Source organism: Coregonus lavaretus, assembly GCF_964263955.1.
Source record: "Coregonus lavaretus genome assembly, chromosome: 3".
Classification (NCBI taxonomy): Eukaryota; Metazoa; Chordata; class Actinopteri; order Salmoniformes; family Salmonidae; genus Coregonus; species Coregonus lavaretus.
The window spans coordinates 66,596,144-66,618,909 of record NC_139990.1 but is presented as its reverse complement, the minus strand read 5'-3'; the positions used below and the strand labels follow the sequence as shown (position 1 = coordinate 66,618,909).

General features: G+C 45.8%; 1 protein-coding gene across 2 annotated transcripts; it reads left to right on the top strand.

Moving 5' to 3' along the window:
* The first annotated feature begins 701 nt into the window (after window positions 1-701).
* LOC311113513 (B-cell receptor CD22-like) lies at window positions 702-11,876 on the top strand. 2 transcript variants are annotated; one of them, XM_084156750.1, is made up of 12 exons: window positions 702-754; window positions 3,322-3,463; window positions 7,006-7,335; window positions 7,649-7,930; window positions 8,018-8,281; window positions 8,415-8,678; window positions 8,789-9,052; window positions 9,188-9,472; window positions 9,703-9,784; window positions 11,233-11,251; window positions 11,490-11,555; window positions 11,667-11,876. In XM_084156750.1, exons 2-12 carry the CDS (start codon window positions 3,412-3,414, stop codon window positions 11,721-11,723), a joined length of 1,965 nt encoding a protein of 654 aa, XP_084012876.1. In that variant the 5' UTR covers window positions 702-754; window positions 3,322-3,411; the 3' UTR covers window positions 11,724-11,876. The 2 variants fall into 2 exon arrangements, with proteins under 2 accessions (XP_084012876.1, XP_084012875.1); XM_084156749.1 differs by having other exon boundaries at window positions 7,619-7,930.
* Window positions 11,877-22,766: the final 10,890 nt, after the last annotated feature.

The window sequence follows — 22,766 nt, the reverse complement described above, 5'->3', positions numbered from 1 at the left end:
TATTATCACTATTAAAGGTTATTGCACTTTTGTTTACTCTTTTTGTGAAAACAACCTTCCCTACTGATTTACATTGCTTCAATGTCTACTTTAAAACGGCCACTTTTTAATTATGCTTTTATTTGTATTCTTTTAACTTTTCTTTCTTGCAAGACAGCTATTGAGCAATGCAAACTGGCACCCATAATTGTAGATAAATATTTCAGATCTAATAATTCTAGTATTGACCATTTCACATTTATAGGAATTGAATGGGAACAATGTTCCTTTAACCCCAACTGTTGTAACATGAAGAGGGCAGCTGCTATATTTGGGGCGGCAGGTAGCCTCGAGGTTAGAGCATTGGGCCAGTAACTGAACAGTTGCTGGTTCGAGTACCAGCGCCGTCAAGGTAAGAAATATGTCGCTGTGCCTTTGTGCAAGGCACTTAGCCCTAATTGCTCCAGGGGCGCTGTACAATGGTGACCCCTCCTCTGCATGTGTCTCAGGGGGAGTTGGGATATGCAAGAAAACGCATTTCCATTACACACTTGTGTGTAACAGGACAAATATAAGGACCCTCCAAATTATTATTTGTTGAAATATAACTATATCAAAATGTATCTCAGTTTCCAAATTAAGAAGAAGATATTGTTGCATTTAGTTCCTCATCTGTTTCGGGAAGGGTGTGTGTGTATCAAAGGAAGTGGTGCACTGCAGTTACAACAGCCACTGGAGTGGCAGCAAGAGGCCAGAAAGCACTGCTGCTCATCTGGTAAGAGTTGAACAATAATTTAAAAAATTCTAAATGTTTTTACTTATTTTAACTTATCTTTAACTATTGTAGTATTTCACTAGCCTCTGTTAATAATGTGACGTTATGTGATGTTATATTTTATAAACTGGGTGGTTCGAGTCCTGAATGTTTATTGGCTGAAAGATGTGGTATATCAGATTGTATACCATGGGTACTATTTACTGGTCTAATTACGTTAGCTGAACCGTCCCGTATACGGGTACCTAAGACGTTGTATTTCATGTAAATCTTTTTTTAAATTATTGTTATATATATGTATACTACCATTCAAACGTTTGGGGTCACTTAGAAATGTCCTTGTTTTCCAAAGAAAAGCATTTTTTTTGTCCATTAAAATAACATCAAATTAATCAGAAATACAGTGTAGACATTGTTAATGTTGTAAATGGTTATTGTAGCTGGAAACGGCTGATTTTTAATGGAATATCTACATAGGCGTACAGAGGCCCATTATCAGCAACCGTCAGTCCTGTGTTCCAATGGCACGTTGTGTTTGCAAATCCAAGTTTATCCTTTTTTTTAAAGGCTAATTGATCATTAGAAAACCCTTTTGCAATTATGTTAGCATAGCTGAAAACTGTTGTGCTGATTAAAGAAGCAATACAACTGGCCTTCTTGAGACTAGTTGAGTATCTGGAGCATCAGCAATTGTGGGTTTGATTACAGGATCAAAATGGCCAGAAAAAAAGAACTTTCTTCTGAAACTCGTCAGTCTATTCTTGTTCTGAGAAATGAAGGCTATTCCATGCTAGAAATTGCCAAGAAACTGAAGATCCCGTACAACGCTGTGTACTACTCCCTTCACAGAACAACGCAAAATGTCTCTAACCAGAATAGAAAGAGGAGTGGGAGGCCCCGGTGCACAACTGAGCAAGAGGACAAATACATTAGTGTCTAGTTTGAGAAACAGACGCCTCACAGGTCCTCAACTGGCAGCTTCATGAAATAGTACCCGCAAAACACCAGTCTCAACGTCAACAGTGAAGAGGCGACTCCGGGATGCTGACCTTCTAAGCAGAGTTGCAAAGAAAAGCCATATCTCAGACTGCCCATCTTAATCTTTTCTTTATATTGGCCAGTCTGAGATATGGCTTTTTCTTTGCAACTCTGCCTAGAAGGTCAGCATCTTACTGTACAGAAAGTACTTTGCAATTACCTAGAAATGACATGGTAATAATTGTTTGTACATGTTGTAATGACAGTAATAGGTAACTTATTATAATTACTTAGAAATAACCATGTTAATATTGTTAAATAATCTTCTTGTTCTTGATTTCATTGTGCTGTTGCTGTTAAATATTGTATTATGTGAGGCACTTATTGCCAACAAAGGGCCAGGCAGCATATGACACATACGCCACACTACAGATCTCCAATGTGACCTCTACTTATGAGGTCATACAGGTGAGAGCACTCTTTAGGCTATTATTTCCACCCATCTGGAATGCACCGTTTCTGTTTCAATGACTCAATATTATGAACTAAAACGGATGACGGTAACCAAGGCTGGGAATGTCATTATAATCAAACTAGCAAGGGCAATGATCACAAGTCAGTCATAATGTGGCTAATACGCTAGCGCATGTGTCAAACATAAGGCCCGCGGGCTGAATAGGACACACAAGCAAGTATAAATGAGTCAACAGTTTAGTCATCTACTTTATGAAATTACAGCCTTTTGTGTGGGTTGGGACAAGCATGCATTGGCAGGCAAGCTGCAGAAGGACGAGCAGGCTACTACTCTCCATCGTTTACAGTGCAATTTTGAAGTCCAACTAGCTGAAAAAGTTTGAGAGGGTTTATCTAATGTTCCCTTGTTAGATTTGAGATAATCTCGCTCTGGTTAGCATTAGTTGTTGATCTTGTTGTTGTTAATGTGCATAAGCAACTGAGGGAGAGAGAGCCTCCCTTTTCATGGTTGTTTGATCAATAGGACTGTGAAGTTCCCAAATGTAAGAGGAATCCTGTGGTATTTACATATTTACAGAAATCCATCCAGGTGTATTTTGTGGCTTTTGGCGAATGCGTTCTAATGATCTAAAGTTGTGTTGTGCTGTTGCTACTCTCTGTAAACACAAAGTCCAGTTCAAAGTGAATGATGGCAGGCCTGTGTGGCAAATGGCTTATTTGCATATAGGCTTACTGTAGCTCTGATTGACTATGGCACACCGGTCTGTGTAGACTGGTCCCAGAGAAGACAGATGTTTTTATTCGGTTTTATTTACTGCAATGTCTATTAATTGTCCAAACGTGCTGACGCTTTCCACTCTATATTGCTATAGAATTTTCAATAATTCCTTACTATACGTCATTCCCAAACATTCTATCGATTTATGAAAATGTGCTCCCGTGTCAGAAAAATAAAAAATTAAAAGGTAATAAGATTTAATGTTGCTAAAACACAGTCAGTTCCACTTTAATAATTAATAATATGATTATTAGATCATATACTATTTAAAGGATCTCTGTGGTATAGATGTTATACTATAATAAGTGTAGAAATGTAATTTCTCAAATTTCTTCAGGTTTCCTGAACATTGCGCAGTTCTGCCATCTTTCCTGTTTCACTTCATCCGGGGATTTCCATCAGAGCTGTCAGTCACTTTCAGCGTGTCATGAGTGGTGCAGGTGCAGGGTCGTTGGTTCTCATTGGCTGTCTGCTGAGAGGTTTGTGAGGTTTTGGGTTAATTTTTACTTTCAGGTTTGACTTATTTGTAACCTTAGATAAAATGTGCTATTTTTTAACCCTTAACTGTCTTTTCAATGCCATATTAGAATGGCAGTTTGCATAGCATTATTACTAATCTCAAAAATATTACAAAAATTACGTCTGCTTCAATGGCTTTTATAGGTAGGTAAGCATTGTTAAATGAGGACTGATGTCATTATGGTAATGTTGTATGTCCAATTACATTGAAATGAATGCATTTTCAGGTGGTGTATAGTGCTATGTCCCTCAAAATTCTTAAATTTCAAATGATCCAGGTTCTTCCACCATGTTTTCCACATGTTCAGACTATATTTTGAGATAATAGACAAAGTGCAGTTTTGTATTACTATTATAGGCATAATTTTATAGGCGAACTTAAGTCTGAATATTGATAAATTGATAGTGCTTAGCGATTAGTGCTTTTTTAGGTCAGTTCGGTTTCGGTTCGATTTCGGTTTCCATTCTTTTTTTTCTTTTTTTACATTAAATGCATTCTGAAATAATGACATTACAAAGATTTTTGATGGTAATTCCAAAGCCAAAAATAGTGAACATTCAATTGCCAAAACATAGGAAATATTCCATTGTCTCTGTCAGGTCCACATTGGGTAGACATCAATAGAAAAATAGGAAATTACTATAAAATAATACAATATTTAAGTTGTGTATTTTACATAGTTTTTATTTGATGACTATTATTTTGTAATTCCCCAAAAGTCATAATCTGATCTCTGCTCTGGCAGTAACAGTCAGCCAGCCAGTTATCTGTGCTCCCCATACTGTACTGTCTTTAGTCATCCTATTTAGTTAGCCTGCCTAAGAACTCTCTGTCCCTCATCGTTGTGTTGTTGGTGTCACGCCCTGGCTCGGGGGACTCTTAAATGTTGAGCCAGGGTGTGGAGTTTCTGTTACATTTTCTATGTTTTCGTTCTAGATCGTTTAGATCTATGTTGGCCAGGGTGGTTCCCAATCAGAGGCAGCTGTAGCTCGTTGTCTCTGATTGGGGACCATACTTAGGCAGCCTGTTTTCACAAGTTTATTGTGGGATCTTGTTCCGTTTGGTTTGGTGTGTATAACCTAGGACTTCACGTATCGTTTGGTTTGTTGTTTTGTTTCGTGTGCAGTACGGTAAATAAAATGTACGCTTATCACGTTGCGCCTTGGTCCGAGTCTTCCTGTTACGATCGTGACAGAAGATCCCACCAAAGGAGGACCAAGCAGCGTGCCCAGGAGGAGAGTATGGCGATGTCGCAGGTGGGCCAATGGTGGTCTTGGGAGGACATATTCGCGGGCAGAGGGCCATGGGCAAAAGTAAATGCCCAGGCAGGAGAGGAGAAACGGCGCCAACCGTGCCGACGACGGACACGCGAGAGGCAACCCCAAGAAATGTGCTGCTGGAGGCAGCTACAGGGCGCATCGGCGGAGCGCGTCGCCAGCCCGGTCCGGCCTGTTCCTGCTCCCCCGCACCAAGCCTGTGGTGCTCGTCGCCAGCCCGGTCCGGCCTGTTCCTGCTCCCCGCACCAAGCCAGTGGTGCGCGTCGCCAGCCCGGTCCGGCCCGTTCCTGCTCCCCGCACCAAGACAGTGGTGCGCGTCGCCAGCCCGGTCCGGCCTGTTCCTGTCCCTCGCACCAAGCCTGTGGTGCGCGTCGCCAGCCCGGTCCGGCCTGTTCCTGTCCCTCGCACCAAGCCTGTGGTGCGCGTCACCAGCCCGGTCCGGCCTGTTCCTGTCCCTCGCACCAAGCCTGTGGTGCGCGTCGCCAGCCCGGTCCGGCCCGTTCCTGCTCCCCGCACCAAGCCAGTGGTGCGCGTCGCCAGCCCGGTCCGGCCCGTTCCTGCTCCCCGCACCAAGCCAGTGGTGCGCGTCGGCAGCCCGGTCCGGCCCGTTTCTGCTCCCCGCACCAAGCCAGTGGTGCGCGTCGTCAGCCCGGTCCGGCCCGTTCCTGCTCCCCGCACCAAGACAGTGGTGCGCGTCGTCAGTCCGGCACGGTCCGTGCCTGTTCCACCGGTGCCTGGTCCGGTACCAGTCAGCTGCTCCACACCGGAGCCAGAGCAATCCGCTCCACCGGTGTCCAGTCCAGCTCCGGTGGTTCCCAATCAGAGGCAGCTGTAGCTCGTTGTCTCTGATTGGGGACCATACTTAGGCAGCCTGTTTTCACTAGTTTATTGTGGGATCTTGTTCTGTTTGGTTTGGTGTGTATAACCTAGGACTTCACGTATCGTTTGGTTTGTTGTTTTGTTTCGTGTGCAGTACGGTAAATAAAATGTACGCTTATCACGTTGCGCCTTGGTCCGAGTCTTCCTGTAACGATCGTGACAGTTGGGGGTCTGTGTGTATCTACCTAACCTAGCATGCGTAAGGTGTATCTGTCCAAAGATCTGCAAATAATAACGAGATGATCATGTCTCCGCCCTAACAATGGGAGTCGATGTTCCGAAGGCGAGAAGGCAGGCATCAAATGTAGGTCCAAAATTAAACAATAGAAAAGCATTGGGATTATTTTGGACAGATTTTGTCGAGAGTGAAACATCTCGTTTCACTTCTTCCTCTCTGTCAAGACGGGAAAAAAACTGGCACCATGAATTATGGTCATTGTAGTTAATTACCATGTTTCTGAGCTGAACTATGTTGAATATTTGTTTAATGAAAACTACTACTACCTTCAGCCCAGCGTCCCACATACTTCTATAATTGATTTATCTTGTGAACGATCTGATTTCTCTCCAGAGAAACGGTGGGTTGGCCTAAAAAAAAACGAACTAAAGGAATTCAAGTAATTGAACCGACGTCGGTCAATTAGTTGTTTAATAACCGGAATAAAAACGAAATGTGGGTTAATTGCTCAGCACTATTAATTGACCCCATGGATCATGAAATGTGGTTTAAACAATTTATGTTTCCTAATATAGTGTGTCGTCAACAATTCAATCATATTTTTTCACCAAAATAAGTATTTTTAATACAAATGTATGTATCCTATTCTTAGTCCACCATACTTTTTACTGACATCAAGCCTGGTTGAGTACATGTTTTCAAAAGTATTGCTTTTATGCCTTTTGACATTTTAACTATTTATTTTAATATTCCTACTCTTCAAGGTCTCTACTAACAGGAATGGTGAAATATGAATCCCTCAACTAACTGAATTTGTACCTTTTTATGCCATATCTTTGGTGACTGATTTTGAGTTTCTTACGGTCGTCTGAATGGGCAAAGTTAGAGTGCCACAATACTGAACTGCATTAACCCAGAAGGATATCAATTATGTTTATTGATGCATAATAAAGTATGTTAATTTAGTTGACCAATCAAGTTCAAATTAAGATTTTTTTCATATCCACTTCTAAAATCCATTGCCAAAACATGCTCTACCAGCCGGTTCAGAATAGGGTTAAAGAGTTTTCTATATGGCTTAATGTGTTACTGTATCCTAGATACAAGCCATAGCCATTGTGTTTATGCTATTCATTCTCAGTCTAAACATTCTGTTGTGTATTTCAGGTGCTCTGTGCCAAAATGGGAAAGTCTTGATTCCCAGCGGTATTAAGGCTCTGAGTGGATCTTGTGTGCTAATTCCATGTAGATTTACATTGGAGTCTAAATATGAGTCATCCCTCACTCGTCCATGTAAAGGAACATGGAACAGAGTAATCGTGAAACCAGTGTTAATGGCACCCACAAGAGATGACTTGCTGGAGAAGAACTGCACCACTATCTTGAACCTTCCTTACCCTTATCCCCGTTCCTACCTATCCCAATCTTTCTTCAACCTTGAATGTGACAAAAGTCTTCCATTTAAGTTTCCTGAAAGCATCAATATTGATGTTAAAGGTACATTATTACTATTTACAACAGTTCTGTGTTTTTATTTCTGGTGGTTGAGGTTAGTTACTGTGTTCACATGTTTATGCAGGTGGTTAATTAGGTGGAGAAAGAGTGTCTAATTTCTTGTCACTAAATTCAGGAATTCTACTTTAGCAAAAATAACACATCCTACTGAATGTTCATGCATTAGAATAAGCCATTTATTTGTGCCATGTCAGTTACAGTATTAAATTGATGTAGCCTATGTCTGCTTGTGTTATAAACTATATTACATTTTTATCTCCTGAAGACTCTCCTCCCCAACCCACTCTAACCCCAGTTACAGTGATTGTGAAAGAGGGGGAATCAGTGATTTTGATCTGCTCTGCTGCAAGCCCCTGTCCCTTTCTCCCTCCAACTCTGACATGGACCCCCAGACTGGGTGACAGTGTGAAGAAACAAAACAAAAGAAGGCACCAAACTGAAGTCACGGAATCTACTCTGACCTTCACTGCATCATACCTTCATCATGGACAGACAATGTCCTGCACTGCTCTCTACAAACGACAAGATGGCAACAGTGATGTATCATCTGAGAAAAGCCTCACAATCACTGTTCTATGTATGTTCAATTGTTCTTCTGGTTATAATGGAATAAGTTAGGCCAGTTTGTGTTGATAGTAAATCATTATGTTTTTATTTCCCCCAGACCCTCCCAGGAACACCTCAGTGTCAGTCCGTCCCTCTGGTTCAGTGGTAGAGGGCAGCTCTGTGACTCTGACCTGCATCAGCAATGCCAATCCAGGAGTATTGACCTACAACTGGTTTAGAGTTGATGGAAAACAGTTCACATCAGCGGGGTCTAGAAGAGTTGTAACTATCCAGGTGTCTGCAGACAACAGCCAGTTCTACTGTGAGGCCAGCAATTATCTTGGGTTGCAGAAGTCTACTGTCATTCAACTAGGTGTGCCATGTAAGTATAAAAAAACAAAAAACTATATTGTAGCATGAACCAGATTGACCCACTGCTAGCAATGGGTCAGGGTGAAATGGAGGCCCCACAAATAAATAATTAAATAAAAAACATTTAATCTAACTTTTTACAGACCCTCCCAGGAACACATTAGCATCAGTCAGTCCCTCTAGTTCAGTGGTAGAGGGCAGCTCTGTGAGTCTGACCTGCAGCAGCAATGCCAACCCAGCAGTGGGGCGCTACACCTGGTACAGAGTCAATGGAGAACAGGTCACAACAGTGGGGGCTAGAAGAATGCTATCTGTCCAGGTACCAGCAGATGACAGTTATTTCTACTGTGAAGCCAGCAATGATCATGGAACAGAGAACTCATCTGTCATTCAACTAGATGGGATGTGTATGTACAAAATGAAACCAAATATGATACATATTTTAAACTATAGCCAGCATCATAACACACACTAAATTGATTCTTGACATACAATATCGGTTGTTTCTTTCCCCCAGACCCTCCCAAGAAGACATTCGCGTCAGTCAGTCCCTCTGGTTCAATGGTAGAGGGCAGCTCTGTGACTCTGACCTGCAGAAGCAATGCCAATCCAGCAGTGAAGAGCTACACCTGGTACAGAGTTAATGAAGATCAGGTGGCACCAGTGAAGGCTACAAGAGTGCTAACTGTCCAGGTGTCGCCAGACAACACCCAGTTCTACTGTGAGGCCAGAAATGACCTTGGATTGCAGAAGTCTGCTGTCTTTCAGCTAGGTGTGGCATGTAAGTATAAAATAAAAACAACTACATGTATTCTAGCATGAACCAGATGCATCCACTGCTAGCAATGGGTCAGGGTGAAATGGTGGCACCCAATAAGTTCACTCTTTTTTAAACATTGTCTTTTACTTTTTATAGATAAACCCAGGAACACCTCAGTATCAGTCAGTCCCTCTGGTCTAGTCGTAGAGGGAAGCTCATTGACTCTGACCTGCAGCAGCAATGCCAACCCAGCAGTGAAGACCTACAACTGGTACAGAGTCAATGAGAGCAAGATGGTCCCGATGGAGTCTAGATCTCAGTCTCTGGTTCTGCAGGATATCAGTGAGAGTGGACTGTTCTGTTGTGAAGCACAGAATAGCTATGGCAAAGAAATGGCCAACATCTTTGTGTATCTGCACCACTTCCCCTCCACACCTACAGGTAGGCCTAGTGCTGTAACAATTAGAATATACTAGATTAAACAAATTGTTGTGTATAATTAAATTAATTAATTAATTAAAATGAAATCAATTACATTTTAAGCAATTTTACAATTTAATGATTATTCTATTACCTGTATAAATCCGTTATAAAGACATTTGGTAAACATACAGAAAGTATAGAGACTGTGGATTTGGAAACTAACAAAGTAACTTGTCTTGTAACTCAAGTATCAGTTCCATCCATAATCTGTGGAGTGGTCATTGTCCTGTGGATTCTAACAGTCATCTTCGGAGTCTACAGATATATCAGGTAAAATGGACTTACTGTAATTGCTAAGCAAGTAAAATCTTGTATTTCATTATTTCATGGACATTTTTCAGAAATAGTAATATATATAATCTTGGTTAACCCAGAACTAAAATCTAGCGTAATTTGGTCATTGGTAGTCTGTCATCGAGAGATTAATATATCCATATGGTAATATACAGTGCATTCGGAAAGTGTTCAGACCCCTTGACTTTTTCCACATTTTGTTACATTACAGCCTTATTCTAAAATTGATTAAATGGTTTTTCCCCCTCATCAATCTACACACAATACCCCATAATGACAAAGCAAAAACTGTTTTTTATAAACTTTAGGAAATGTATAAAAATATAAAATCTGAAATATCACATTTACATAAGTATTCAGACCCTTTACTCAGTGCTTTGTTGAAGCACCTTTGGCAGCGATTACAGCCTTGAGTCTTCTTGGGTATGACGTCTTGGCTGTGTGCTTAGGGTCGTTGTCCTGTTGGAAGGTGAACCTTCACCCCAGTCTGAGGTCCTGAGCGCTCTGGAGCAGGTTTTCATCAAGAATCTCTCTGTACTTTGCTCCGTTCATCTTTGCCTTGATCCTGACTAGTCTCCCAGTCCCTGCCACTGAAAAACATCCCCACAGCATGATGCTGCCACCACCATGCTTCACCGTAGGGATGGTGCCAGGTTTTCTCCAGACGTGACGCTTGGCATTCAGGCAAAATAGTTCAATCTTGGTTTCATCAGACCAGAGAATCTTGTTTCTCATGGTCTGAGAGTCTTTAGGTGACTTTTGGCAAACTCCTAGCGGGCTGTCAAGTGCCATTTACTGAGTAGTGGCTTCTGTCTGGCCACTCTACCATAAAGGCCTGATTGGTGGAGTGCTGCAGAGATGGTTGTCCTTCTGGAAGGTTCTACCATCTCCACAGAGGAACTCTGTAGCTCTGTCAGAGTGACCATCAGGTTCTTGGTCACCTCCCTGACCAAGGCCCTTCTCTCCCGATTGCTCAGTTTGGCCAGCGGCCAGCTCTAGGAAGAGTCTTAGTGGTTCCAAACTTCTTCCATTTAAGAATGATGGAGGCCACCGTGTTCTTGGGGACCTTCAATGCAGAAACATCTCAAGGATGATCAGTGGAAACAGGATATGGACCTGAGCTCAATTTCGAGTCATATAGCAAAGGGTCTGAATACTTATGTAAATAAGGTATTTCTGTTTTTTGTTTTTAATAAATGTGCAAACATTTCCACAAACCTCTTTTCGCTTTGTCATTATGGGGTATTGTGTGTAGATAGCTGTGGAAATGGTTTTACTTAATCAATTTTAGAATAAGCCTGTAACGTAACAAACTGTGGAAAAAGTCAAGGGGTCTGAATACTTTCTGAAGGCACTGTATATGGTAATATATCAATTTCAATATTTCCATTCTAATCTTTGTCGTCATCTCTATTCACTATCAGATTATCCAGAGGACTGAAGGTATGTCGGTAGCACTTTATCTTACAGTACAGAAATTTCTTTGGAATTACCTAGAAAATACATAGTAATACTTGGTCATTTCTTTTGTTTTGAAGATAGTAACAGGTAACTTATTGTAATTACCTAGAAATAACATGTTAATAGTGTTTATGTTTTCTATGTATTGTGCTTTTGCTATTAAATACTGTATTATGTATGAGGCACTTATTATGTGACATGTCCCCGTGTCTGCCAACAGTCAGTAGATGACACATACGCCACACTAGAGATCTCCAACGTGACCTCTACTTATGAAGTCATACAGGTGAGAGCACTCTTTAGGATAGTATTAGTCATTTGCACACTAAAAAAATCACTGTAGTTCTAACCCTTTTGGAAATGTGTATATAAGTTTGTGTGTTTGTGTGTGTGTCAGAGGAAAGAGCATGGTAGCAGAGGAGCACAGAGGGAGACCAGTGGCAGTGATATGTGAACGCTGCAGAGGGGAGAGAGACAGTAACACCATGACTGTAGATCTGGATTCATGGTTTCAGCTCTACCTGAGGGAAGTGAATATAGGGACTGTGGTAATATACCTCATCAGAACCTTTTTCATCTATCAGACAAATGTAAATAACAAACATAAATCAAGCTTTTCACTTTGTCATCTCCAAAAAATTTTGTTTAACCATCCATTTCCACCCTTTATGTTTATTTCAGTTCATCTGTATTTCAGGTTTTATTGCACATTTTTATATTCATTCTATAATTAGATCACATGTATTAATTTCTTGATGATGATTAATTGGTTAATTGTACTAGATGGTTCTTCACTTGTGGTCCTCTGTAGCTCAGTTGGTAGAGCATGGCACCAGGATAGTGGATTCGGTTCCCGGGTCCAACCATATGTAAAATGTATGCACACATGACTGTAACGAACCGTTCAGAAATTGCTGGGGGAGAGGGGGTGTCAATAAAAAAGTTTAACATATTTTCACGTGATCCTTCCCTTTGCTTTACCCTCCCCGTCATTGAATTAACTCAGAATAATGATTACGACCACAGTAACAGTTTCAAAGTATGTCGACCTCATAACTATGATCAGGGGGCAAAACACATGGATACTGTCTGATGATGTGAATGGTTTGGTGGGGAGGGGAATTGAGCTTGTTGCGTGTTTGAGCCCGGAGCGACACCCAAGTGGCAGGTGCGTGACTTCTGTTCTAACTCGCCTCACTTCTGTTCAAATTTATAATGTAAATCGTGTTTGGTTATGTGCTAAAATCTAATCAAATCGAATTAATTTGTCACAACAGGTCTAGACTAATAGTGAAATGCTTACTTACTGGCTCTTCCGAACAATATAGAAAAATACACAATGTGTATTAATCACACGGGGTACCAGTACCGAGTCGATGTGCAGGGGAACCAATTAATTGATGTAGTATGTGGACACCCCTTCAAATTAGTGCATTCGGCTATTTCAGCCTCACCCGTTGTTGACAGGTGTATAAAATCGAGCACACAGCCATGCAATCTCCATAGGAAAACTTTGGCAGTAGAATGGCCTGTAATGAAGAGCTCAGTGACTTTCAACGTGGCACCATCAAAGGATGCCACCTTTCCAACAAGTCAGTTCATCAAATGTCTGCCCTGCTAGAGCTGCCCCGGTCAACTGTAAGTGCTGTTATTGTGAAGTGGAAAAGTCTAGGAGCAACAACGGCTCAGCCGCGGTACCACACAAGCTCACAGAACGGGACCCCAGAGTGCTGAAGCGCGTAACGCATTAAAATAATCTGTCTTTGGTTGCAACACTCACTACTGAGCTCCAAACTGCCTCTGGAAGCAATGTCAGCACAATAACTGTTCGTCGGGAGCTTCATGAAATGGGTTTCAATCATCAATCAATCAATTTTATTTTATATAGCCCTTCTTACATCAGCTAATATCTCGAAGTGCTGTACAGAAACCCAGCCTAAAACCCCAAACAGCTAGTAATGCAGGTGTAGAAGCACGGTGGCTAGGAAAAACTCCCTAGAAAGGCGAAAACCTAGGAAGAAACCTAGAGAGGAACCAGGCTATGAGGGGTGGCCAGTCCTCTTCTGGCTGTGCCGGGTGAAGATTATAACAGAACCATGCCAAGATGTTCAAAAATGTTCATAAGTGACAAGCATGGTCAAATAATAATCAGGAATAAATCTCAGTTGGCTTTTCATAGCCGATCATTAAGAGTTGAAAACAGCAGGTCTGGGACAGGTAGGGGTTCCATAACCGCAGGCAGAACAGTTGAAACTGGAATAGCAGCAAGGCCAGGCGGACTGGGGACAGCAAGGAGTCACCACGGCCGGTAGTCCCGACGTATGGTCCTAGGGCTCAGGTCTCTCAGTTGGCTTTTCATAGCCGATCATTAAGAGTTGAAAACAGCAGGTCTGGGACAGGTAGGGGTTTCGTAACCGCAGGCAGAACAGTTGAAACTGGAATAGCAGCAAGGCCAGGCGGACTGGGGACAGCAAGGTGTCATCATGCCCGGTAGTCCTGACGTATGGTCCTAGGGCTCAGGTTCTCAGAGAGAAAGAGAGAACGAGAGAATTAGAGAGAGCATACTTAAATTCACACAGGACACTGGATAAGACAGGAGAAGTACTCCAGGTTGCTTCAAAGCTCGGGTATTTTCTGTATACCAGGGAGCTAGTTTCTTATGACAAATGTTTTTCGTTTTTAGGGGTGCAACTGCATCTAGGGTATTGCGCAAGGTTAAATTGAGTTCCTCAGTTAAGTGGTTAACTGATTTTTGTCCTCTGACGTCCTTGGGTAGGCAGAAGGAGTCTGGAAGGGCATCAAGGAATGTTTGTGTTGTCTGAGAATTTATAGCACGACTTTTGATGCTCCTTGGTTGGGGTCTGAGCAGATTATTTGTTGCGATTGCAAACGTAATAAAATGGTGGTCCGATAGTCCAGGATTTTGTGGAAAAACATTAAGATCTACAACATTTATTCCATGGGACAAAACTAGGTCCAGAGTATGACTGTGGCAGTGAGTAGGTCCAGAGACATGTTGGACAAAACCCACTGAGTCGATGATGGCTCCGAAAGACTTTTGGAGTGGGTCTGTGGACTTCTCCATGTGAATATTAAAATCACCAAAAATTAGAATATGATCTGCTATGACTACAAGGTCTGATAGGAATTCAGGAAACTCAGAGAGGAACGCTGTATATGGCCCAGGAGGCCTGTAAACAGTAGCTATAAAAAGTGATTGAGTAGGCTGCATAGATTTCATGACTAGAAGCTCAAAAGATGAAAACGCCATTTTTTTTTTTGTAAATTGAAATTTGCTATCGTAAATGTTAGCAACACCTCCGCCCTTGCGGGATGCACAGGGAATATGGTCACTAGTGTAACCAGGAGGTGAGGCCTCATTTAACACAGCAAATTCATCAGGCTTAAGCCATGTTTCAGTCAGGCCAATCACATCAAGATTATGATCAGTGATTAGTTCATTGACTATGACTGCCTTTGAAGTGAGGGATCTAACATTAAGTAACCCTATTTTGAGATGTGAGGTATCACGATCTCTTTCAATAATGGCAGGAATGGAGGAGGTCTTTATCCTAATAAGATTGCTAGGGTGAACACCGCCATGTTTAGTTTTGCCCAACCTAGGTCGAGGCACAGACACAGTCTCAATGGGTATGGCTGAGCTGACTACACTGACTATGCTATTGGCAGACTCCACTAAGCTGGCAGGTTGGCTAACAGCCTGCTGCCTGGCCTGCACCCTATTTCACTGTGGGGCTAGAGGAGTTAGAGCCCTATCTATGTTGGTAGATAAGAGGAGAGCACCCCTCCAGCTAGGATGGAGTCCGTCACTCCTCAGCAGGTCAGGCTTGGTCCTGTTTGTGGGTGAGTCCCAGAAAGAGGGCCAATTATCCACAAATGTTATCTTTTGGGAGGGGCAGAAAACAGTTTTCAACCAGCGATTGAGTGCTGAGACTCTGCTGTAGAGCTCGTCACTTCCCCTAACTGGGAGGGGGCCAGAGACAATTACTCGATGCCGACACATCTTTCTAGCTAATTTACACACTGAAGCTATGTTGCACTTGGTGACCTCTGACTGTTTCATCCTAACATCGTTGGTGCCGACGTGGATAACAATATCTCTATACTCTCTACACTCGCCAGTTTTAGCTTTAGCCAGCACCATCTTTAGATTAGCCTTAACGTCGGTAGCCCTGCCCCCTGGTAAACAGTGTATGATCGCTGGGTGATTCGTTTTAAGTCTAATACTGCGGGTAATGGAGTCGCCAATGACTAGGGTTTTCAATTTGTCAGAGCTAATGGTGGGAGCCTTCGGCGTCTCAGACCCCGTAACGGGAGGAGTAGAGACAAGAGAAGACTCAGACTCAGACTCCGACTCGCTACATAATGGGGAAAACCGGTTGAAGGTTTCTGTCGGCTGAATGAGCGACACCGGTTGAGCATTACAACAGTATTTCCCTCCAGAAGCCATGAGAAAGTTGTCCGGCTGCGGGGACTGTGCGGGGGGATTTATACTAAGGTTACTGTCTGTACTTACTGGTGGCACAGACGCTGTTTCTTCCTTTCCTACACTTTCCATGGCCGAGCAGCCGCACACAAGCCTAAGATCACCATGCACAATGCCAAGCATCGGCTGGAGTGGTGTAAAGCTCACCTCTATTGGACTCTGGAGCAGTAGAAACGCGTTGTCTGGAGTGATGAATCACGCTTCACCATCTGGCAGTCCGATGGACGAATCTGGGTTTGGCAGATGCCAGGAGAATGCTACCTGCCCCAATGCATAATGCCAACTGTAAGGTTTGGTGGAGGAGGAATAATGGTCTGGGGCTGTTTTTCAAGGTTTGGGCTAGGCCCCTAAATTCCAGTGAAGGAAAATCTTAATGCTACAGCATACAATGACATTCTAGACGATTCTGTGCTTCCAAATTTGTGGCAACAGTTTGGGGAAGGCCCTTTCCTGTTTCAGCATGACAATGCCCCCGTGCACAAAGCGAGGTCCATACAGAAATGGTTTGTAGAGATCGGTGTGGAAGAACTTGACTGGCCTGCACAGAGCCCTGACCTCAACCCCATCTAACACCTTAGGGATAAATTGGAACACCGACTGCGAGCCAGGTCTAATCGCCCAACATCAGTGCCCGACCTCACTAATGCTCTTGTGGCTGAATGGAAGCAAGTCCCAGAAGAGTGGAGTCTGTTATAGCAGCAAAGGGAGGACCAACTCCATATTAATGTCCATGATTTTGGAATGAGATGTTCGACGACAGGTGTCCACATACCTATACTGTATGTACATACTGTATGTACATACAATATTGGTAGGGGTAAAGTGACAAGGCAACAGGATAGATAATAAACAGTAGCAGCAGTGTATGTGATGATTCAGAGGAGTTAGTGCAATAAGGGTCAATGCAGATAGTCCGGGTAGCTACTTGGTTAACTATTTAGCAGTCGTATGGCTTGGGGATAGAAGCTGTTGAGGGTCCTGTTGGTTCCAGACTTGGTGTATTGGTACCGCTTGCCGTGTGGTAGCAAAGAGAATAGTCTATGACTTGGGTGGCTGGAGTCTTTGACAATTTTTATTGAATTCCTCTGACATCGCCTGGTATAAAGGTCTTGGAAGGGAGCTCCGCCCCAGTGATGTACTGGGCCGTATGCACTACCCTCTGTAGTGCCTTACGGTCGGATGCCAAGCAGTTGCCATACCAAGTGGTGATACAGTCAGATAAGATGCTCTCAATGGTGTGGCTGTATAACTTTTTGAGGATCTGAGGTTCCATGCCAAATCTTTTCAGCCTCCTGAGTGGGATAAGGCATTGTCGTGCCTTCTTCACGACTGTGTTGGTGTGTGTGGACCATGTTAATTCCTTAGTGATGTGGACACCGAGGAACTTGAAGCGCTCTACCCGCTCCACTACAGCCCTGTAGATGTGGATTGGGGCATGCTCAGCCCTCCGTTTTCTGTAGTCCAAGATCAAGTCCTTTGTCTTGAGGGAGAGGTTGTTGTCCTGGCATCACACTGCCTCCTCCCTATAGGCTGTCTCATCGTCGCCGGTGATCAGGCCTACAACCATCGCGTCGTTAGCAAACTTAATGATGGTGTTGGAGTCGTGGGTGAACAGGGAGTACAGGAGGGCATAGCCGCGGTAAGTATGGGTACTGAGGGTGCTGCAGCACCCCCAGAAAAATCAGAATAAAAAATTATATTAATTTAAAAAGTATATTTGTTTTGGAAAAAATAAAAGTTTTCACAAAAGTGGTGGACTGGGCTATTAATAGTCCTGTATTAGCGGACCTATATAGCCTTCTGCAAAACACCCCCGTTGACAAAAAAAATCTCGCAGCACCCCCACCCCCAAACTTCTTCCACCTGCTATGCAGGAGGGGACTGCACACAAACCCTTGAGGGGCCCTCTTGTTGAGGGTCAGCATGGCGGATGTGTTATTGCCTACCCTCACCACCTGGGGGCGGCCTGTCAGAAAGTCCAGGATCCAGTTGCAGAGGGAGGTGTTCAATTCCAGGGTCCTGAGCTTAGTGATGAGCTTGGAGGGCACTATAGTGTTGAACGCTGAGCTGTAGTCAATGAACAGCATTCTCACCTACTGTAGGTGTTCCTCTTATCCTGGTGGGAGAGGTTAGCGTGGAGTGCAATAGAGATTGCATCATCTGTGGATCTGTTGATGCTATATGCGAATTGGAGTGGGTCCATGGTGTCTGGGGTGATGGTGTTGATGTGAGCCATACCCAGCCATTCAAAGGCTACAGATGTGAGTGCGTCAGGGCGATAGTCATTTAGACAGGTTACCTTGGCGTTCTTGTAGGGATTACAGACAGGGAGTGTTTGAAAATGTCAGTGAAGACACTTGCCAGCCAAATGGTTATTATTCAATACATATTGTAACGACCCTGTATTGTGTTCTGTGTTCATGGGTGTGTTATCGTTCTCATGGGTGCTAGCAGGGGTTAAATATGCCAGGACAGATGGAAAGGTTGGGGGGGTATGATGGGTAATCCCGCAGGGTTTTGGAATGCTTAAATAGGGGTTACGGTCTCATCTCTCTTCTTCTGTTCGGGACCCTTGATTTTGACATGTTATATTTGTGTATGTTCGAGGTTTAGCGGCGTGGGTTGTGGCCTGAACAATAGCCCATTCAGGAATAAACCTGTGTTCTGCCTGTACACCTGGTGCCCGTCTCTCTTTTACTTTATGACCCAGCTGGGTCATTACATTGGTGTCAGAAGTGCTTTCGAACGACGGGATAGATCGAGATTAGGCGAGTTAGCTGTTTCAGTATAGGCCGTGGTTAGCTTTAGCGTGACTCGCATCTACGGTCATGATGATCAGGGCGAGGCGGAAAGTTAAGGAAGAGTCGGACAAAGTGTCCGTTGTGGGCTCGGGTGTACCCGGTCGGGAGGGTCAGGCGATGACGGCTGTAGAAGAGCTGGAGAGCCACATGGCGGAAGTTAAATTGTCAGTCAGCAAGATGGCAGAACGGGCGGGTTTTCCTTCAAACCGCTCGACCAGAACAGACGTCACGGCGACGGAGATATCGACGTCACCGCGTGCGGAAATGGCTGGGCCTCCTTATGTAAACAGAGATGGCAGCGCCCTATTGCCATTAGCCACGGTAGCGGCTAAACTTCCAAAGTTCAATGGACAAGGTAAATGGGAAGTTTTTTTCACTCAATTCGAGTTGTTGGCTAGAGCCGGGAGGTGGTCTGACGAGACGAAAGGGTTACAGCTTGCCCTGAGCCTGGCAGAGGAGGCGTCGGAATGCCTGCTAACGCTAGCCCCGGACGAGAGGGGCGACTACGGTGCGCTAGTGGAGGCATTGGGGGGCCGTTTCGGCAGTGATGCACAGCCCAACATGCTGCGGATTGAACTGAATAACAAAAAGAGACTTCAGGGGGAATCATTAAAGGCGTTGGCAAGTGATATTCTGAGCCTGACCAGGCGGGCTTATGCAACTATGCCGATTGGGGTGCAAGACGAGCTGGCACGGGACAGTTTTATTAGAGCGCTCTCCCCCACCGAACTGGGTAAGCATGTTCAGATGTCGGACCCAGCATCTCTGCGGGCTGCAGTGGAGATAGCCAGGAAGAGGGAGCTGATCTGGGGTGAGGGAGTGAGAGTGGAGGTTGCCAGTCAACCAGAGGTGAGAGCAGCGGCGGCCGGGGTGCCGGGGGTCACCAAACCAGAGTGGGTCGACGAGTTGGGCGGGTTAGTCAAGACCGCTTCGCTTGTCATTGAGAGGGGCTCCAGACAACATCGCAGTGTCAGCTCAACTTCCATTGTCTGCTGGGGTTGTGGCCAGCCTGGCCACATTCAGCGGGAGTGTGGCAGATTCTCCAGTCAACAGGGAAACGACAGCGGGTTCTCGCGCAGGGGGCAGCGCGGGCCCACCCCTCCGTCCCCGAACCCACAGTAAGCAGAAGAGGTACCCAGCAGCGCAGGCAAGAGGGTGGGGACCTGCTTCCCCAGGGTGTAGCTGCCACCGTGTTTCCTAGTCCGGTAGTTGTGGTGGGACGTACCACCATTGGGGACTTCTGCAATGTCATCGTCAAGGTAGAGGGGGTGGAATGTTTGGCCCTGGTCGACACGGGCTCTACAGTAACCCTGGTGAGACCAGACATACTACCTGTTGGGGTGCGGGTGGAGCCGACCCTTGTCCAGCTACGGACTGTCACGGGGGAGCTAGCCCCCATGTTAGGGAAGTGTCGGTTGTCTGTGACTGTGGGGGGGAGAACTGTGGGGTGTCCGGTGTGGGTAGCAGCGGTACAGGACCCCTGTATACTGGGAATGGACTTTTTGAAAAACTGTGGGGCTCAGTTGGACTTAGCTTCGGGCACTTTGAGGCTGTCGGGGGGGCCCACAGTGGGAATGTCGCCTTCGGGAGGGCCAGCAGGGGGCAGGGCTGTCCCTCCGTCTTCCTCCAAGCTTGCCGAAACTCCACTGGTCGTCCCGGCTGCTCCCTTGGTCGTTGTGCCATCCCAGCAGCTGTCTCCGGCGGCAACGACCTTCACTCCCCATAATGGTGCAAGCACAGGCATCCTAGTAGCCCAAAACACACTGGCTCCTTCACCCCATCAGCCCGACGGGGGGAAGGAGGAAGTTATCGACGCCGTTGAGGCTGTGTGGCTGAAAAACTGTCAAGGTCTGGACGAGAGACAACAGAGACAGTTAAAGCAGCTGCTGTTTGACTTTAAAGATAGCTTCGCTTGGGGGGAAGATGAGGTAGGGCAAACGCACCTGGTTCAGCACGACATCGACACTGGGGACAACCAACCCATTAAAATTCGGCCCCGACGCATTCCCCTTGCCAAGAGGGAAGCAGCAGCCACAGCTATTGCTGACATGTTGCGGGCTGATTTCATTGAGCCATCAGATAGCCCATGGTCCGCGCCGGTCGTCATGGTGCCTAAGAAAGGGGGTAAACTTAGGTTTTGTGCGGACTACAGGGGCCTAAATTCTGTCACCACTAAAGACTCTTACCCCATACCGAGGATCGATGAGTCGCTAGACCACGTCAGAGGGTCCTCGTGGTTCTCTTCCCTTGATCTGCGCAGTGGCTACTGGCAGGTGCCCCTCTCGCCTGGGGCACGTGAAAAAACGGCCTTCTCCACGGGTAGGGGCCATTGGCAGTTCAAGGTGCTGTGTTTCGGGCTTTGTAATGCTCCTGCCACCTTTGAGAGGCTCATGGACAGAGTGCTGGCGGGGGTTCCGAGAGACGAGTGTGTCGTGTACCTAGACGACATATTGGTACACGGCACGTCGTTTGAAGGGGCACTGGGGGCACTTAGGCGAGTGCTGGAGAGGATCTCGGGGGCGGGGCTAAAATTACACCCGGAAAAGTGCCATTTCATGCAAAGGGAGTTGGCGTTCCTGGGTCATCAGCTGGGTGGTGAGGGTATCAGCACGATGCCAGACAAAGTGGAGGCTGTGAGGGGGTGGCCAATTCCAAGGGGAAAAAAAGAGGTTAAGAGCTTCCTGGGTCTGGCATCCTACTATCGTAGGTTTGTGAAAGGGTTTGCGGGGATAGCAGCTCCTTTGAACCACCTTCTCAAGAAGGACACTGTTTTTCAGTGGACCGAAGAGCACCAGCGGGAGTTTGAGGCCCTCAAACGTGCCCTGGTGGAGGCCCCTGTCCTGTCCTCACCGGACCCGAACCGTCCGTTTATCCTGGACACCGACGCAAGCAATGAGGGCTTGGGGGCCATGCTGGCTCAGCGTGGTTCTGACGGGGAGCACGTAGTAGCTTATTACAGCAGAACTTTTGATAAGGCTGAAAAACGCTACTGCGTGACAAGGAGGGAGCTTTTGGCTGTCGTGGCAGCAGTACGCCATTTGAAGTACTACCTGGGGGGCCTGCCGTTTGTGGTGCGGACGGATCACTCCGCCCTGCAGTGGCTTCTCTCCTTCAAGGAGCCAGAGGGTCAGATCGCCCGCTGGTTGGAGGAGCTGCAACCCTACGACTTCCAGGTGGAGCACAGGGCCGGCCTTCGCCACAGCAATGCAGACGCCTTGTCCCGCCGCCCGTGTGCTGAGGACGGCTGTGGGTACTGCGCCAAATGGGTGGAGCGAGAGAGGGAACTGTGCATGGAGGAGGGAGTCACCGCCACGGTGAGTCAGCTGAGGGTGACAGAGTGCCGGGAGCTTGAGGCTGTGGACGTCGGGGAGTGGAGGCGTCGCCAGGAGGAGGACGCAGAGCTGCGTCCTGTGCTGGGGTGGGTGGAAGAGAGAAGACGACCGCCATGGGGGGAAGTAGCCCCTCTATCACCAGTCACCAAAGGACTCTGGGCTAAATTCTCAGTCCTTAGAGTGGCTGAGGGAGTGCTCCAGAGGGGGTGGAAAAGGCCAGCTACTGGAGAAATGACGTGACAGGTAGTGGTTCCCAAAAGGCTGCAAGGGAGCGTGTTACAGCAGCTTCACGGGGGAGTAGGCGCAGGGCATTTTGGGGTCTCCAAAACGTTAAAGCGCGTACGTAAAGGCTTCTATTGGGCCAGGCACAGGAGGGATGTGGAGGACTTTTGCAGGCAGTGCGATGAGTGTGCTGCTAAGAAAGGACCTCCAGGTCAGTCACACGCCCTCCTACAACAATTCCCAGTAGGGGAGCCCATGGAGAGACTGGGGGTAGACATAGTTGGACTGTTTCCAACCACAGACAGCGGTAACAGGTGGATTCTAACTGCTATGGACTACTTCACCAAGTGGCCAGAGGCTTACGCTCTCCCAGACCAGGAGGCAGAAACAGTAGCTGATGCATTGGTAGGGGGAATAATCAGTCGGTTTGGGGTGCCACAGTCTATACACAGCGACCAGGGGAGAATCTTTGAGTCACGCGTGTTCTCAGAGTTGTGTAGACGGTTAGGCGCGGAGAAGACGCGCACTACTCCGCTTCACCCCCAGAGTGATGGGCTGGAGGAAAGATTTAACAGAACATTAGCACAACAGCTGGCTATCGTTACCTCAAAACACCAGAGAGATTGGGACACCCA

Excerpts from the sequence above, each read along its gene's own strand:
- LOC311113513 (XM_084156749.1), top strand. The coding sequence starts at position 3,412 with ATGAGTGGTGCAGGTGCAGGGTCGTTGGTTCTCATTGGCTGTCTGCTG. Across the intron at positions 8,282-8,414 it reads CATTCAACTAGGTGTGCCAT|ACCCTCCCAGGAACACATTA; the intron begins GTAAGTATAAAA and ends AACTTTTTACAG. Across the intron at positions 8,679-8,788 it reads CATTCAACTAGATGGGATGT|ACCCTCCCAAGAAGACATTC; the intron begins GTATGTACAAAA and ends TCTTTCCCCCAG.